The sequence below is a fragment of the Hemicordylus capensis genome, chromosome 6, assembly GCF_027244095.1.
Source record: "Hemicordylus capensis ecotype Gifberg chromosome 6, rHemCap1.1.pri, whole genome shotgun sequence".
Classification (NCBI taxonomy): Eukaryota; Metazoa; Chordata; class Lepidosauria; order Squamata; family Cordylidae; genus Hemicordylus; species Hemicordylus capensis.
Window position 1 is genome coordinate 164223129 of NC_069662.1, and position 18709 is coordinate 164241837.

General features: G+C 47.7%; 1 protein-coding gene across 3 annotated transcripts in view; it reads left to right on the forward strand.

The window, feature by feature from the left end:
* Positions 1–18709, forward strand: part of LOC128331834 (vasoactive intestinal polypeptide receptor-like) — a 111294-nt gene that overhangs the window by 26391 nt on the left and 66194 nt on the right. For 2 of the 3 annotated variants that reach the window (XM_053265755.1, XM_053265756.1), the window contains exon 2: positions 6601–6697. In XM_053265755.1, coding sequence (XP_053121730.1) covers positions 6601–6697 — 97 coding nt within the window. Of the gene's footprint in view, positions 1–5356; positions 5462–6600; positions 6698–18709 lie in introns of those variants that run through there. The other variant, XM_053265757.1, reaches the window with a different exon arrangement.

The window sequence follows — 18709 nt, forward strand, 5'->3', positions numbered from 1 at the left end:
GCTGCGCCACTTAAGGTGGTCGATTAGGCTGCCACTAGTGGGAGCTGTAGTCGAACAGAATCTGGGGACCCAAGGTGGCAAACCTCTGGCCTCGGTGGCAGTCTGTGGGGCAGGGAGGGTCTTCTTTGGTCTGGCATCCAGGCCATTTCCACCAGGTGAGGGAGGCCAAGCTGACTTCTCCAGGCTCAATCAGACCCCGGCTCACTGGATAGTCCTTGGCTGCTTGGATGGTGAACTGCAGGGCACTTCTTGGCAGGAGTGGAAAAGCCCAGCGTTTGCCACCATCCCTGTGGGCACTTCACTGGCATGACGACAATTCTAGAGCAGAGACTCTGGTCTGGATTTGCCCGCCAGCTGATGTACAGCAGATGTTTGCAGGAGCAGGTTCTCTTTGACTGGGGAGCCAGTGTTGTGGGATGTCTGCCCTAGGGAGGACCACCTGACACCCACCCCCACCCCCCGCACATTTAGAGTCTGTATTTACTGTGTGTATGTATTGCATTTTTATACTGCCAAAATTCCTGTCTCAGGGCAATTTACATGGTAAATCACCCAGCAGTGTAGAGCTCTTTAGCAATAGCAATAGCACTTACATTTATATACCGCTCTATAGCCGAAGCTCTCTAAGCGGTTTACAATGATTTAGCATCTTTAGTCTTTGGCATGGTGTGTGCGCGCGCATGTGCACGCACATGTAATTTTTGCTGTTATAATGATGCTCCCTTTCCTCTGTTTTTTGATTCTTCACTGGTCTGGTTGATTTCCGGTTGATTTTAATTTGCCTGCTATTATTTGTTATGCTGCTGTTTTGATTATTCCTGTTTTATTTTGCTGTTTCCATCTGGTTGTATTTTTATTTGTATGTCATCCTGGTATTGCTGCGGTTTGGCTTATTATTATTATTATTATTATTATTATTATTATTAACAAAATAGGGTATCTGGTTTTAGGAGTAAAATACGTTTCTGTCAAGAGAGTTTTCAGTCTGGAATTAGAGAGATTTTTTTAATGCCCTATTTAAGCATCTGACCCAGTTCTGGTGTCTATGGGTAGCTAAGGAGTAAAGCTCTAACCTCACAAGGTAGCTTGTCTTATTTTTATTTTCCTGCCAGGAGGAGTTGTGTTTTTCTGGTTCAGAAAACAGAAGCAGGGCCCAAGGGGCAGGGAGAGCAAGTCCTGAGAGCACACCGTCAGCCTGACTTGTGTTGACTTGTGGCAGGGCTGACCCACAAAGCTGAAGTTAGCTCCACCCATTTATTGTGACCTGCTAGGAGCATAATAAGGTCTCCTGCAGTTTGCCACCTGCACAGTGAGGATCAGGTTCTCCTTTCACCACCACCACCCCAGACCCCTTGCTCTTTGAAAGTTGATGGCATTCAAGTCATAAGAACAGCCCTGCTGGATCAGGCCCAAGGAAGCCCATCTAGTCTAGCTTCCTGTTTCACACAGTGGCCCACCAGATCAGGGATTCTCAGCGTTGGGTCTCCAGATGTTAGTAGACTTCAACTCCCATAATCCCCAGCCCCAGTGGCCTTTGGTTGGGGATTATGGCAGTTGGGAGTTGAAGTCCAATAACATCTGGAGACCCCAGCGTTGAGAATCCCTGCACCAGATGACTCTGGGGAGCCCACAAGCAAGAAGGCACACCCCCACCACTGTTCCCCTGCAACTGGGATTTAGAGGCATCGTGCCTTTGAACACAGAGGCCTCCTATAGCCATCAGGATTGGTAGCCATTGATAAACCTGTCATCTACTACTGCTTATGTACCACTTTTCAGCCAAAGTTCTCAAATCAGTTTACATAGAAAAATAAATAATAAATAAATAAGATGCTTCCCTGTCCCCAAAGGGCTCACAATCTAAAAAGAAACATAAGGTAGATGCTTGCCACAGCCACTGGAAGGATGTTGTGCTGGGGCTGGAGAGGGCCAGTTGCTCTCCCCCTGCTTAATAGAAGAGATCCACCACTCTAAAAGGTGCCTCTTTGCTCAGTTAGCAGGAGTAACTGTCCTCCATGAATTTATCTCAGCCTTTTAAAAAGTCTTTCAAGGTGGTGGCCATCACCACATCCCGTGGCTGAGAATTCCCTAGAATAATTATGTGCAGTGTGGGGAAAGGATTTCCTTTGGTGGTCCTACATTTCCAGGCAATCGGTTTCATGGGATGAGCCCTGGTTCTAATCTATCATGTCATGGTGTGTGTGTGTGTGTGTGTGTGTGTGTGTGTGTGTGTGTGTGCGCGCGCGCGCGCACGCGCACGCACACACAGCTTCAGAAGCGGCCTAAACAGCACGGTGCATTGGACTAGTGAGCTGACAGTGAAGTCTGTTGTGGCTGAGTATGGTGTAAGTTGTAGACCAAGGTTGGGAACTCCTGGTCAATAGAGAAGTAGGTCAGGGGGGCAGGTTTGGCATAGAGTTGAATGCTGTGATCATGTGGGGAGAATGAAATGGGGCTGGGGGGAGAGACAGGGAGAACTAGGGGTGCAGATGCTCTGCGCCAGGTCAGCTGGTTTACTTCATTTGAGTTTTTTATACTGTCTTTGGACTCGACAAAACTCTTGAGGCAGTCTGCAATAAAATATAGTGACAGCGCTAACAAGCAACAGAAGCTCAACAGTTATTCTTAATTTTTAAAAGGAGCAAGGTAGTGGTGGTGGTTGGTGCTGCATTGGTGCACATGGTGTTTTTAGAGCAACGCAAGCCAGCTGCGTGGGTCTCTGCCTTGAGGAGCTTACAGTCGAAATGGTGATGGTGTGGGGAGACAACAGAGGGAGGTGGAAGTAACATAGGACGGAAAGGAGCAAATCTCGTGTAAACATGCGTTGACAGTTCTAATGGGGCTGATGACGGAGGCATTCAGCCATAAAATGGAGCAGGCGGATAAAGTGGCCATAAAATGCAATGCGAAATGGCAGCAAACAGCAGGGCGGCCCAAGGCATGGGGGCTGGGTGACGCGAGGTGCCAGATGCTCCCTTGCCTGGAGATGTGAAGCCCTGGAGGAAACCTGGGGGAAACTGTGTTTTAAAATATTCTGGGGGAAACATGTTTTTAAATGGGGAAGGTTGCCAGCAGCCGCCTCTTCTCTCCTGGGGCTCCTTGCCAGCAACTTGCCAGGCTCCGAACAGCCCTGAAGAGCTGCTTCGATGGCAGCAGAGGACATCTGGCCGCCCTGATGACACCCCAATAATGTGCCGCAGAAGCAACTGCCTTGCTGCGCCTCGTGCACCTCTGGCAAGCCAGGTGTGCAGGACAGCTGAGTCTGGCATCGCCAAGAGCCCGGCAGAACAAAGGGGTCTTCCTTGCCTTTCTAAAAGTCTGAGGGCGGGACTAAGCTTTGCAAGGAATGTGGGGCTGTCTCCAGAAATGCCAAACACCCCCCCCCCCATATCAAGCTTCTCCCTGTAATGCCTCGTACAGCAGAGCTGAGTTTCAGCTTTATTCATGCGTGTTCCTATTTTTCCCATTCATCGGAATGGGGAAATAGGGACCTGTTGGCAGGTATGCATTATTGCTCTGTAGGTCTCCATTTGCTCAGCAGCAGCCCCTAATGGTGAGGTAGAGGGAGGGTGTGGGGAAACGCACAACATAAGGTGGTCAAGATGCAAGGCAAGTTGTCCTGGATGTTGCATAGAGGGGAACTCAACATGAGGCGGCCATCCTGGTGTTTCCCTTGAGCGGTGCTTTCAGACCTGAAAGGGATCCTCCTGGCTGGTCTCCTTAGGGAAGAGTAAGTTCCCCGGTGATTGTAGCTCTAATCTTCTCTCCAAAGTTGATGGGAGATGCAGCTTTGTCTGATTACCTGAATAAGCAGGCAGGTTCATATAGAAGAGGGCTGGTCAACCTGGGAGGCCACCCCCATCCTGCTGTTGTTGGTCTACAACTCATAGGAACATAGGAAGCTGCCATATACTGAGTCAGACCATTGGTCTACCTAGCGCAGTATTGTCTTCACAGACTGGCAGCGGCTTCTCCAAGGTTGCAGGCAGGAATCTCTCTCAGCCCTATCTGGAGAAGCCAGGGAAGGAGCTTGGAACCTTCTGCTCTTCCCAGAGCGGCTCCATCCCCAAAGGGAAGATCTTACAGTGCTCGCACATCAAGTCTCCCATTCAAATGCAACCAGGGTGGACCCTGATTAGCTAAGGGGACAAGCCATGCTTGCTACCACAAGACCAGCTCTCCTCCCATAATTCCTGGCTATTGGCCATCATGGCTGAGGATTATGGGATTGCTGGGCAAGCAACCAATAGAGAACCTCAGGTAGGCCACCCCTGATGTAGAAGAAGGTGCTTCCTAAGATACCCCAGACCTGCTCTGTGTAAAGCTAGGATTGTTTGCCAGATAGACTGCAGATCATGCCTTATATATTTACCCAAATTTATAATGGCCTGAGATGTAGCATCCCAAGCACACATTGACCTATTTTTAAAATAATGGTAATATGGTACAATGAATGCACCACTGAGAGATCTTAAAGTACAAGTTGAAGACATAAGAACATAAGAACAGCCCTGTTGGATCAGGCCCAAGGAGGCCCATCTAGTCCAGCATCCTGTTTCGCACAGTGGCCCACCAGATGCCGCTGGAAGCCACAGAGAGGAGTTGAGAGCATGCCCTCTCTCCTGCTGTTACTCCCCTGCAATTGGTACTTAGAGGCATCCTGCCTTTGAGGCTGGAGGTGGCCTTTAGCCCTCCAACTAGTAGCCAATGATTGACCTCTCCTCCATGAAGTTATCCAAACCCTTCTTAAAGCCATCCAGGATGTTGGCTGTCACCACATCTTGTGGCAGAGAATTCCACAAGTGGATTATGCGTTGTGTGAAAAAGTACTTCCGTTTGTTGGTCCTAGATTTCCCGGCAATCAATTCAAGACAGATCATCCTAGACAGATCAAGACAGATCATCCTGGAGAGAATCTATCTATGTGGTCGCTAAGAGTCGACACTGACTTGACAGCGATCAATCAATCAATCACTATGGTACAATAAGAATCTATTTGCAGGCTGATATGGCTGGCTGAGCAAACCTGTAAGCCACAAGTGTGTGTAGAACTGGCTAACGGAGAACATCCTGCTGAACGGTGATCTCCTAAAAGCACTTGGCAAAATGTCTCAACAACATGTCTTGGTAGGTTAGGCTGAGAAATAATGAGGCTGTGTTGACACGTGCATGCAAAACCGGGCTAAGGGAAGCCTCCCTTGAAATTGCTTTCCTAACCCAATTTCCTTGATCATGTGTCAGCTGCAGCTGGCAGACTCGGGGAGGAGAGATCCCCATAATGAAATGCACACCTGCAAAGTGCATTATTGCAGCTCGGGGTGGGGAGGGGGCAGCAGCACATCCCAGCACCCCGACCCTCGGAGCTGCTGGCAGCACCCAGTGCTTGTCTGGGTGGGCGATCCGCTCATCTGGGCAGGCTGTCCGCCCGCCCAGGGATGGTGGAACAATCATCTGTGGGGAGGTAAGTGTTTTCAGGCTTCCTCCCTGCAAACTGAGTAGCCATTTCTCACTGGTCATGAGAACGGGCTCTGTTTCTAGCCCCAGAGAACTCTACGAGCTTCATGACTGAGCAGGGATTTGAACCCAGGTCTCTCGCTGCTCTTGGTTCAACCTTCTTACCACCACACAGCTTTGGCTCTAAAGTTGCACGGGCAACTCCATGTGTGAGCACTGCAAGATATTCCCCTTAAGGGATGGGGCCGCTCTGGGAAGAGCACTTGCATGCTTGCACGCAGATGGGTCCAAGTTCCCTCCCTGGCAGCATCTCCAGATAGGGCTGGGAGAGACTCTTGCCTGCAGCCTTGGAGAAGCTGCTGCCAGTCTGGGTAGACAATACTGAGCTAGATGGACCATTCATCTGACTCGGAAGAAGGCAGCTTCCTAGGTTCCTTTTCTACATCTACTGTATGCATTCATAATTCATTTGTAACTCTGCAATAGCCTATCCTTCACTTTTCTACAAGACAAGACAGTGTTGGTTCTTCAGGCTAAAGAGATGCTAGAAAAACCTCTTTGTTTTGCCATCTGTTATCAACAGATCAAAATATACCTCAGCAGCTGCAGTGTATAAAATGACAGACTGTGCGTGAAGCCTTAGCGTCCATGCATATGTACTGTATTTTCGTGCATGTGCACTGGACGCAAGATGTGTTTTTACACACACACACACACACACACACACACACACACTGCTCAAGACTGGGAGGTCAGGAGTTGAACCTGGAAGAACAGGAATGCAGGCAGTTTACAGGAGTGCAGTTGTGACAAGGCACACGCACACGCACGCACACCCAAACCACAAAAATTGGGGCAGTGATTTATCAGCTGTAGAAAATAGGGAAGCTGATAGCCTAGATCAGGGATTCCCAATTTTGGGTCCCAGATGTTATTGGACTACAACTCCCATCATCCACCCCTTCTGCCACTGTAGCTGGGCATGATGGGAGTTGTAGTCCCTCGCCACCTGGGACTCAAGATTAGGAACCCCTGAGCTAATCATTGAACTGGTTTGCAACTGCCTTGTTTTCCTGCAGTTCGGCTGTGTGTATGGAAGAAACCCACTCTCTCTCTCTCTCTCTCTTTGTCCTGATCTCCCTCTAGGTGTTGGGCATGACTCCCGACTGCAACCTCATACTGACCATTCAATCCGAACGTGACAAATGCTTGGGACACTCCGACGCTGATAACCAGACTTCAGGTAAGCAGGCAGAAAAGGTCTCCTTTTGGCTTGTAGCGATCTGATGACATGATAACCATTGTTCCTTTGTAAACCACACTCGAGTGTCAACATGTGAAGCCATGCTTTGGTAATGGGTGTTGCAGAGCTGTGTGTTCCTAGTTCCATAACAGTAGGCTGTTTCACATGACCATTAAAATCCAGTTAGGATGTGGGCTACTCTTGTGTGCATGATCATCAGAACTCATGCATTTCCCTCCAATCCAGGTTGCTCCTGGCAGGGCTAACTAGCTAACTAAAAAATAACTAACTTTTGTACCCAGCCTTTTACTGAGGGTGGAGGATAGAAGAGCCTCCTACCCCGATTCTCCAGTCATGAGAACCTTCATGCCTTTTCTGCCCAACCACTGGCACCCAACACACCCTCCCCTGCATAGAAACCATAGAGAGCTGTGGCTGCAGAGGCTGCCATCAATGGATGTGCTCGCCTGCAAAGCACGCTCTATGATCCCAAAGCTGGCCCGGAGCAGCTTTGGCAGGGCTGTATCCACCTCTTTGTGGCCAATGGGAGGGTAACCGCTGACTTCAGGAAGCCTTTTCTAGTCTGCTGGCAGTGCAAAGCATGCTGGGAAGGCATCCCAGCCCTCGGAGGGGCCTTCTGTGGGCAGGCAGGACTTGTACCTGTCAGTTCCACCACCGAAGCCCTCACCAGCTGTGCTTGTGTGTGCTCTGGGTTGGCAGAGCCAAGCTGAGGTGATGCCTGCATGTTGCATAGAGGGTAGGCTCTTGCCCACCTTGCAATGGTCATGCCTCTGGGGAGCCCACGGGCAAGAGGTATGTGCATGCTCTGTCTCCTGCTGTTGCTCCCCTGCAACTGGTACTTAGAGGCATCTTGCCTCTGAGACTGGAGGTGGTCAGCAGCCACCAGTCTAGTAGCCATTGTAGACCTGTCCTCCGTGAATCTGTCTAAGCCCCTTTTAAAGCCATCCAAGCTGGTGGCCATCACCACATCCCATGGCAAAGAATTCCATAGATTAATTATGTGCTCTGTGGAAGAAGTACTTCCTCTTGTCGGTCTGAGGATCATTTTGTGTGGAGGATCATTCAGTAACATGAGCCTCCTTGCAGTCAGAAGTGATATGGCCCAGACACACCTTTTCCGTCTCAATGAGAACTAGGTCCTTGAGAGACTGTACCCCTCCATCAGAAGATGAGCCCCGCTGCTCTAGCATTGGCTTCACGAAGTCCAGGTGACTTTTAATTTCAGGGCGGAGCTGTAGGGCTGAGTGTGAGCTCAGGTGGGAGCTTGAAGTGACTGTCGTCCAGCCAGGTATGTTTAACTTGCCCACCCTGTGTGCCTCTTCTGACTCACCAAACTTGTTTTTGTGATTACAGGAGGCTTAAGAACTGTGACACATGTGTATGCAATATAAACAAACGATCCGTGAGTTGGCGTCTGGTGACAAGGAGCTTTGTGTGTAGGCGTCTTGTGAGGAGTTTCTTTGCTCTTGCAGGGTGCATTCAAAGTAACTTGCAACTTAGCAGCCGAACAGGCCCAGTTCATATGGAATGCTAGTCACCGGCAAGTTGTTCTTCCCAGTCCCAAATCAGCCACCCTTGGGAAATGTATGTGCTCTCCCCTTTCGGGTTCAAATCCCCACTTTCCATGGGACAGTGTTAACCGCCTAGAGATGTACATATCAGGCGGTCTAGAAATATGATAAATAAATAAATGAACAAACCATGGATAAATGTTGCATGTGCACCAGGGGTGGAGCCACTATAGCACAAACGGGTTCAAAGAACCCGCACCTTGTGCCCCAGCCACGCCCCTTGCATCTGACGTCAGATGCTGATGGCTGATGGCTGACTCGGGGTGTGGCTAGGGGGGCCGCTGGCAGCCGGCTGAACTGGGGCCATCGCCGGCCTCCTTATGCGATTGATGTGCACTGATGCTAACCATGGTTCCCATTGTAATGAGAATCAGAAATGTGTGCACCCTCCCCTTTCTGGTGCAATTCCTTTTCCTTCTCTGACCGTGTTAGCCATGGTTTAGCATTACATGTACGTGGGTGCTAACTGTGGTTCCCATTGTAACTAGAATCTGCAACCATAATTTGAATATATGCACCCTCCCCTTTAAGGGAATCTGACGTGTAGAACTAGAATCTGCATCCATAATTTGAATATATGCATCCTCCCCTTTAAGGGAATCTGACATGTAGAACTAGAATCTGCAACCATAATCTGAATATATGCATCCTCCCCTTTAAGGGAATCTGAAATGTAGAACTAAAATCTGTAACCATAATTTGAATATATGCACCCTCTCCTTTAAGGGAAGGTTTTTGGGTTTTTGTTTTTTGTTTTTTTAAGGAAGCTACCAATCAAAGTAGGTGTTACTTTGCAAGCATGTGTTCAGTTTTTGTTTTTGGGGGGGTGGGTTCATATATCAATACAGTGGTGAATGACAGGACTTTAACCCTACCCTTGCCATGAATTCAGGCACCGATGGCTGCTCTTTGCAACGATGCAATCAATTGGCCCGACAAGGAGCTCTTTTCCCACTTTGGGGAATGGTTCAGATTGGCATCATGGTGGGGGGAGGCAGGCTCCAGCCCCCTCCCACCATCACACTCCTCATCTGTAGAGAGCCTTAAGGCAGTTTGCAATAGAATATACTGGACGCACGAACGTTACAACAAAAAGGAGCCAAATGCATTTCAACCCAGAGTGGTCTTCCGCAGTTGCATCAAAAAGGGTAATATTTGTCTTCTTACAAACGAGACATGTCAGCAATGGTTTCTTTTACACTTCTGGTAACTATCTGGGCTTTAAAAAGGATATGTAGGGGATAGGAGTCCTTCACTCCAGGGGTTCCCAAACTTGGCTCCCCTGAGGTTGTTGGACTTCTGCTCCCATGATGGAAGTTGAAGCCCGACAACCTCCTAGTCGGAGAGCCCCTGCTTTACCCAGCGGTCCTTGATGTGAGGGTGGGGTGCTACAAGCCCATAAGTGTCCCTGTTTTCATCTGGGGAATGTCGGTGGGCACGGTGGCCTCCTGTCTAGGTACCCAGGGAAATCCAGATTTCCACTGGCATGTACAATACATCTCCCACATTGTCGCTAAAAAGAGAAGATTTGCTGCCCCAAATCTGATAAGCAGTTTTATAGGCAGGTATGCATATTAACAGCTGCACACTATGCCTCTTGTTGTCAGGCAGGAATATCAGTTATGGCTCCAGAAGCCATTTATTACCCTTGGCTAATTAAATGAATGGTGGTGTTTGTTTTAAAGAAGTCAAACATAATCAGTACAAACTGAAAAGAATATTGGATTTAAGGACCCCCATATCAGTTGCATTGATGAAAGGAGACTAATTTGTTTGGACGTGTTTGATCAAGCCAACGACGAATCATTAATCAGGACTGCAGTGCCTCATCCATCATTCCTTTACCTCCGGACACTAATTATAAAAAGCAGTTTCCTGCCATAGAGCGGTAAGAGTGGATTGCAGTTGTGAGCTTGTGATAGCGACTTCTGCAACATCGGTTGAGCTCAATTGATTACTCGTGGTGAAGGCGCACATCACATATTGAGTGGTGGTTTTATGGAGACCTCTTAACGAATGTTTTTTCCGCCTGCAGTGTGGTTTTTGTTTTGTTTTTGTTTGTTTTTTGTTTTTTTAAAGCAACAGCTGTGATTAGGAGTCACCATGGTTTGAGCTAGTGAACAGTTGGCTGTGGTGGGCATCTATTGGCTAGTGCCTGTGAGATATCTCTTTCTCTCTCTCTCTCACACACACACACACACACACACACACACCCCACACACACAGACCACACCGACTAGAGCAGGGTTTCTTAACCTTGGGCCCCCAGATGTTGTTGGACAGCAATCCCATCATCCCCAGACATGGCCTTTGTGTCTGAGGATGATGGGAGTTGTAGTCCAACAACATCTGGGGGCCCAAGGTTAAGAAACCCTGTACTAGAGTAATTTTCCAACCATTTGTGATTTAGAGGGGAGGAGATTAAAGATGAATGTCATTTATCTGCAAATTCACCATTTTCTAAAAATATGTGTGCATCGGCACCACTTTAAAAAAATTAAAAGGTGGACAGCCAGTCTGATAGACAAAAGCTGGAGCAGACTGGGGGGAAATGGCATATTTCTTTGGCATGGGAAGCAATGTAATGTAAACTGAGAAGCTGAGTTCACCTGGGGTTAAGAACCGGTTGTGTTTGCTCCTGGAAGGTTATGTCCATTCTCTTCCCTGTTTTTCTGTTCATCATGTTGCCAAAACAACTGTTCTCCAATAGTCTGGCAACCCCAGCTCAATCCATCAGCCCAAACAGTGTGCCAGCTCTTCTCTGACTACGTAGGAAGGAAAGAAAGAAGGGAGTCCATTCCTCTATCTTCAGTAAAATGGCGCCATCGCTCAGTGGCAGGACATCTGCTTGGCATGCAGAAGGTCCTAAGTTCAATCCCTGGCAACATCTCTAGGTACGGCTGAGAAAAACACCTCCCTGAAACCTTGGAGAAGTTGCTGCCAGTCAGTGTAGAGAAGCCTCAGCTAGTACTACTGCTACAAATATTTCTATACCGCTTTTCAACAGAAGCTTCCAAAGCAGCTTACATAGAGAAATAATAAATAGATACATAAAATGGACCAATCAATAAGCTAGATGGACCAAGGTGCTGACTCAGTAAAAGGCAGCTTTCTATGTTTCTCGTGTAAGTAGTAATCTCCCAGTCGATTGGACATCAAGGCTTATGCCACATGGAAGAGTTTTTTGAACATCATCTATTCTGTGCGCTTACTGCTTGAACTGGGCCAGGGTGTTGCCAGAGGGAAACAAAATAACTGCCATATAATAGGATTCTCAAGCCACCAGAAATGTCAAACTGTCATTTACTCTGTAATGCTCCTGGAACAAGAGATCCAAGGCAGGGGTTCCCGACCTGTGGTCCTCCAGATGTTGCTGGACTACAAATCCCATCACTCCCAACTACAATTTACTGTGGCTGGGGATGAGGGGAATTGTCGTTCAGGAACATCTGGAGGACCACAAGTTGTGAGTCCCTAATCCAGAGCATGCCTCCCCTTTGCTTCTGGAACTTCATTTCTTCTCCTCCTGATTGGTTTTACCTCCTAGGGCTGCTCCTTTGAGTTTTCTGAAATAGCACTGGAGATTCCCACCTTGCATAGCAGAAGCCTTAGTTGCCTTGATACTCTGCCACAGAGACATTTGAATCCTCTGAGCATGTTTGGAGATCGGCTACAGATCTCTGATAGCAGGTTGCTGTCGTTAACCTGGACGCCGAAGAGTAGAGTCTGGAGATGGATTGGGGGGCACCATTGACTCAGGCAAGTGGTGACCCACACCGGATGAACCAGAAGAGCCCGAACCAGTGCCACCACCAAGACCTGAGGTCATGGCCCTGCCAATGTCCTCTGATTCAGAGGGATCCTCAGAGGACCTCCTGCCATGTAGGAAGCCCTACAATGCTGTTGGAGCAGGTGTCTACAAAATCGGGCACGGATCCTTTAAAACAGTGTTTCTCAACCACCGGTCCCTGGACCGCTGCCGGTCCCCGAAGGGTTGAGTGCCGGTCCCTGACTGGGAGTCAAACCCCCCCCCCCCACAACTGAAATCAAGGCACTCACTTACTCAATTTTGCACATGGCACGGAAGAGGAAGAGTATCACGGAGGCGTGGGACCCTTCTTGTGCCTTGCCTCCACGTGCTGCTGAGATCTTCCTACAGCTATCTTATTCCCTATCTTTACAGCTTCAAACTGTATGCGATGCGGGGGCATGGAGGAAAAAGTATGGCAGTGGGCACCACTTGAAGGGCTGCTGGTTCTTGCATGCTCATTGTTTGCAGCCAAAGGTTGGTTGATTGAAACCCAGCTGCCTGTTGTGGTCGAGGCGCCTTGAGAGGGAACGCTGTTTCCCTCTTGCATCAGTGGGGCTTGCTTGTATGTTGTTTTCATTGGCCCCATGTAGCTTTTGAATTTTTCTAATGGCCCAACATCCCCTCTCCATTGAGTAATCACAAGCACCTCCACTCCAGACATACTGGAGACAAATTTGTTCACCCAGGCTTTTAGATTCAGGGGTTCTCAACCTTGGGTACCCAGACATTGGTGGACTTCTACTCCCATAATCCCCAGCCATAATGGCCAAATGCCATTGTTGTTGGGGGTTATGGGAGTTTAACTGAGGGACCCAAGGTTAAGAACCCCTAATATTCCATGTTTGCAAAAGATTCCAAATTTAATTATTTTAATGCTTATATTATTTTCATTCTAAACTGCCCAGAGATGCAAGTTTTGGGCAGTATAGAAGTCTGATAGACAGACAGACAGACTTGAAACCCCTTTACTAACTGCTGGTCCGGGAAACTGCGCATGAAGAATGTAGCGGTCCTTGAAACTCTGCACGAAGAATTTAGCGGTCCTTGACTCCAAAAAGTTTGAGAAACACTGCTTTAAAAGACCAAAGCATGCATCTGGCAGGGGTGGGGCCAAGCAGTTTTCTCAGAAACACTGCTGGAACGACATCCCCTTTTCTGGCCATATCAGCTCGGCATTCTCCTGCTCACCTCTGATGGTGGTCCTGATCTGTTGCTCTGGGAGCTGTCCAGGGTGCTTGTCTTAGAAGAGACTGTGGCAGTACCTGGAGCCAGACATCTGCAAGTTGTCATAGGTCTCCTGGCTAAAGTTGTGTGCACAACTAAGAATGCACGTAGTAGAAATGTCTCAGTAGCTTTTGCTGGAGGCATTTGTGTTTGCAAGACTTGCTTGTGCAATTTTATTTCTTTGCATTCATTTTAAATATATCCTGCCTTTCAGCAAAAAAGCTTCCAAGGAGGCTCCCAATGAAAAATTGGACTGAAATAAAAATAAGGGACCTACAACAAAAGAGTAAAAGCAGAAATACGAAACATCGCAATAATAAAATGCAGGAACAGTAATCAACTTTAAAATGGCAAAGAAACAAATGCTTAGTTTAGGATTGTTACCAGGAGTTAACCAAACAGGCACCAACTGAATATCCCTGGTGGGGGTATTGTACTGCTGGGTTGCTACCACCAAAAAGGCCCCCAGTTACAGTGGAAAGACAGATTGCCCAACACTGTACTGATGTTTATGCTACAGAGTATGTGACAGGGTGTTGCTGTTTTTATTGATCCTGTGCTGTATTCCATAGGACTCTTGTGTCAGTTTCTTTCTTTCTTTCTTTCTTTCTTTCTTTCTTTCTTTCTTTCTTTCTTTCTTTCTTTCTTTCTTTAATTGCTATACCGCCCAAAACTTGCATCTCCGGGTGGTTTGACACACAAAATGCTGAACCACCCATTCTCGGACTTCAGCAGTGAGCCCAGCTCCTGGGGTGGGGTGTCAACAGATCAATGATCTGTTGACATTGGTCGTGTCATGAGAACCCTCCAATGTCAGCATGTTCCACCCAACTTTCCATTCCAGAACCAACTTCTCTAACCAAGATTTGAAGTGGGTCTCAGATGTCAGTGGCAGAACATGCCAACATTGGCCCATTCGCACAGTACAACCAGTGTCGGCATATGCCCCACCACTGGAAGCCAGGCTCACCTCCAAACTCCCCCAACTGATAGTCCAGCTTTTTGCATGATGTAGGAAGCCACCCTCTGTTTCTCCAAGGCAAAGGCAGAGAGTAGATCTAGTCAGTACCTGATAGAAACTGAGTGGCCACCCTAGACCTCTCCACAGAAACTTGCAGGGGTCAGGCAAGCTGGGTTGGAGAGTTTTCCATCAAAGGAGAATACTGGAGAACAGTGTTCCCTCTTCTAACAGAATGTCCCAGATGTTCTTGACTACAACTCTCAGCATCCTCAGCCAAAGCCCACTGCTGCTAGGGATTCTGGGAGCTGTAGTCAACAGCATCTGGGATTCCCTACAGGGAACACTGCTGGAGAACTGCCAGTTTTGGAAGAAGAGAAAGGTGGTTGTCTTAATTTCCCTTCCTGGCTGTAAAATCAGCACGGATCTTGTCACATGGGGAGCTGTTAGAAGTGCTTGGAAGTTCCACTGCAGAATGCACATACCTTTGCACCACCACACTGACTCTTCCCATCACTCCCTACTCCCTTGGTTACGCAATGCTTCCATAGCGCAGTAGGAAAGGGGAGGGGAGAGCTGGGGGCATGGGACCACCCCTTCTCAGGCCCTGTCCATAGAATGACCAGTTTTCATGTCAAATAAGCTTTTGGAACCATCGGAGGGGGCAGATTTATTGCCACCAGATGAGTGAGGCAGCGGCCGCTCGATGGGACATGTAATCTGCTTATCGCATTACAGCTAATCAATGCTCTTTCCAATCACTCATTCCTTTAAACACACACATTCCAAAATGCGAATAAGCTGCCGAGCATATAAATTGGTTGTGACTAATTTGTCAGGCTGCAGACTCTATTGCCAAGCCATGCCCTGTCTTTGGACTCCCCCCAAGAAACAGCATGGGGCAGTATAATAAAGTGGAGGAGATTACCAGAAAGCCATCCGGCTCTGATCTGGTTCTGCTTTAAGGAAACTTGACAGATCAGGAAAAGTATTTAAACTCAGGAGTGTCGATGACAAGGAGTAAGCAGTAGGGAAAGTGGGAGATTCGTTAACACAGGCCTGAGGTCCCCAGATGCTGTTGGACTAACTTATAACATAGACCGTTGTGGCAGGGGATGATGAGAGTTGTAGTCCAACAGCATCTGGAGGTTTTGCAGACAGGGCTTTCCCCCGTAATCCAATCCTGATTGGAATGTGCCAGTCCACATATTTGCTGGATTTAAACTGACCTCCCTACGGGCTATCAGGAACCAGGACAGACAGGACTCTGATTCTCCCCGAATGGAGGCTACGAATTCTGGCTTAGCCCGAGTTATGTCTGGGGTAAAAAAAACAAACCCTTTATTTCCAGCAGCTTTTGAAAAAAACTCTGGGTCTTCTGCTTGCTCCAAAGGTGTTGATGGAGGTGCTGATGGCTGTGCGAATGGTCCATCTAATTAAAATGCCTCATATCTGCTTCAAAGCAGATTCGACTTCAGATACCCCGGGCATAGAGCCGTGTGTGAGGTCCACATGCCATAGTTCCAGTTTAGTTTCTGCATTAGCTGTGTGGTAGAACATGCTGCTTGGGACGGCTGTGGAAATAAGATACCTGGATATCCCTACTTGTGCTGGAACAGGCAGACAGGCTCAGTCTCACAGACTCTGGAATATCCAGCCTCTGACTGCAAGTTGTCCTCTCCTAGCTGGTGGCTTCATATCAGTGTTGCACAATTTCTCACTCCGCCTGCCCACCCCAGCCGCAAAAACACACCTTGGACTGCACAGTGTGGCGTCGTTCCAGTCACTTAGACATGCTCCTCGGCCAATTCTGTGCCCTACATGGTGCACAGAAGCTCTGCAGACGCACGCACTTAAGTGCAGTAGCTGAAGAATGGAGCAGAGCCGGTTGTCCCCTGCTTACAGAGAAGAGGCACTTTTTAAAAAAGCGATTCTCTTTATTGAGCAGCGGGAGAGCAACTGGCCCTATCCAACCCCAGCACAGCATCCCTCCAGTGGATGTTGCTGGTGTCTATCTTATGTTGTTGTTGTTTTTAGACTGTGAGCCCTTTGGTGACATTTAGCCATTTTATTTATGTATTTATATCTATGTAAACCACTTTGGGAACTTTGGTTGAAAAGCAGTATCAAATTATCCATCGTATTTGTGGTCAGAGAGTCCGGCAATCTCTGTATAAGTGCACACAATCATTATACATACAGACTAAGAAAGAATAAGAGAAAAGCCCTCTTTAGGAGCCAGCGTGGTGTAGTGGTTAGAGTGCTGGACTAGGACTGGGAAGACCTGAGTTCAAATCCCCATTCAGCCATGAAACTAGCTGGGTGACTCTGGGCCAGTCACTTCTCTCTCAGCCTAACCTACTTCACAGGGTTGTTGTGAAAGAGAAACTCAAGTATGTAGTACGCCGCTCCGAGCTCCTTGGAGGAAGAGCGGGATATAAATGTAATAATAATAATAATAATAATAATAATAATAATTAATAATTAATCAGTGAAATGTTCGTCCAGTCAGATTTCTTATTAGAACAGTGATCTTTCCCACTTTCTTCTAAAGTACCTTCGCATCTCAGAGGAGAAGTTATAGCTTAGTGGCAGAGTTCATGCTTTTGGAAAGACTCCCATCTGTCCTTCAATCTCCTGCCAGTCAGTCTAGAGACGATAATAAGCTAGGTGAACCAAGGGTCTGACTCAATATTAGCCAGTCTTATGTGTTCATAGATCTTATCTTATTCACAACAGCATAGATTTCTTTGCAGTAGTTTTCTTCCTTTCTTTTCCGTTTCTTTCTTTTTTAACACAACAGGCTGTATGTGTTAGGAAAGGATGTAGTGAAGCATACAAAAAATGTTGTTGTTTTTTTAGAAAGGAGCCTGCAGAAAGGTTAATGAGTTTTTAAAGAAGGCATCTGTTCTTTCCTTCTATGCCTGTTCGTAGTGCGTCCAAGATAAGAAGTTAATTAATATGTCTTTTGCTTCCTTGGAAATGAGACGTAAATTCTCACACTTTCAAAATGGTGCAAGCAACACCAGTTCCCAGGATACCAAACAATTAATCTGTGACATTTCTGAAGTTCGTCCTTAGTGAGAAATTTTGGGCCCAGAATATGGTATTTTAACATTTATTTTCCATCAAGGAGAAAGTTATATATCTAATATCAAAGGTAGAAAATAGAAAGCCTTCAATATAATTATTTCAGTAGAGATCATGACTAAGATATAAGCAAAGGGTGGGAACTAAGGGAGGGTTGCCTAAGCTTTCTCATCCTTCAAAAAGCACACCCTTGGGGCACTTTTAGGAGGGACATGACAGTGGGGAGACACGAAGAAGGAACTCCTACCCACCTCTTGCTCCTCTCCATTCCCCAGAACCTGGTGGTAGTAATCCTCCCAGAATAAGGATGAGCTTCTAAGCAGCCCTGATCAGCAGCAGCTGTGGTGCCACTTTGTTCTCCTAGAAGGGATTCCTGGCAAGCTGGTCTTGTGATAGCAAACATGTGGCTGGGGGTGATGGAAGTTGTAGTCCAACATCTGTGGACTCAAGGTTGGAAACCTATGGTTTAGGACAGGACCCCAAGTGGACCCCCTTCTGTTACAGATCTTCAGCTTGGGTTCTCGGGAGAGCTGGTTTTGTGGTAGCAAGCATGGCTTGTCCCCTTAGCTAAGCAGGGAATGCCCTGGTTGCATATGAATGGGAGACTAGAAGTGTGAGCACTGGAAGATCTTCCCCTCAGGGAGTGGAGCTGCTCTGGGAAGAGCATCTAGGTTCCAAGTTCCTTCCCTGGCAGCATCTCCAAGATAGAGCTGAGAGGGATTTCTGCCGGAAACTTGGAGAAGCCACTGCCAGTCTGTGAAGACAATACTGAGTTAGATGGACCTATGGTCTGACTCGGTATACGGCAGCTTCCTACGTTCCTATCTCCTTAGCTGAAGGTCATTGGGCTAGGAATGATGGGAGTTGTAGTCCACCAACATCTGGGGATCTAGGCTTGGGAACCTCTGTTGTCAGCTGGCTTGATAGAAGATGCCCTAGAAACCACATAAGACCCCTCCTGGTTTAGGTCAAAGGTCTCTCTGATACTGCCTTCAGATTCCCCCAGGAACCCTACGAAGTGGTGAATCTAAGATAATGTCAGCAACAAATCAACTTACTATTGCAGGATGACAAGCTGCCATAAGAAAGGATTGCTGGTCTTGTGGCAGAGAGCCTGAGGTGTCCCCTTGCTAAGCAGGGTCCACCCTGGTTTGCACTTTGATGGGTGACTACATGTGAATGCTGTCAGCTGTAAGACGTGGACAGGGCCCTAGCTTAGTGGCAGAGCATCTGCTTGCATGCAGGAGGTCCGAGGTTAAATGCCTGGCAGCATTTCCAGGTAGGGCTAGGAGAGACTCCTGCCTGAAACCTTGGAGGAGCTGCTGCCAGTCAGTGTA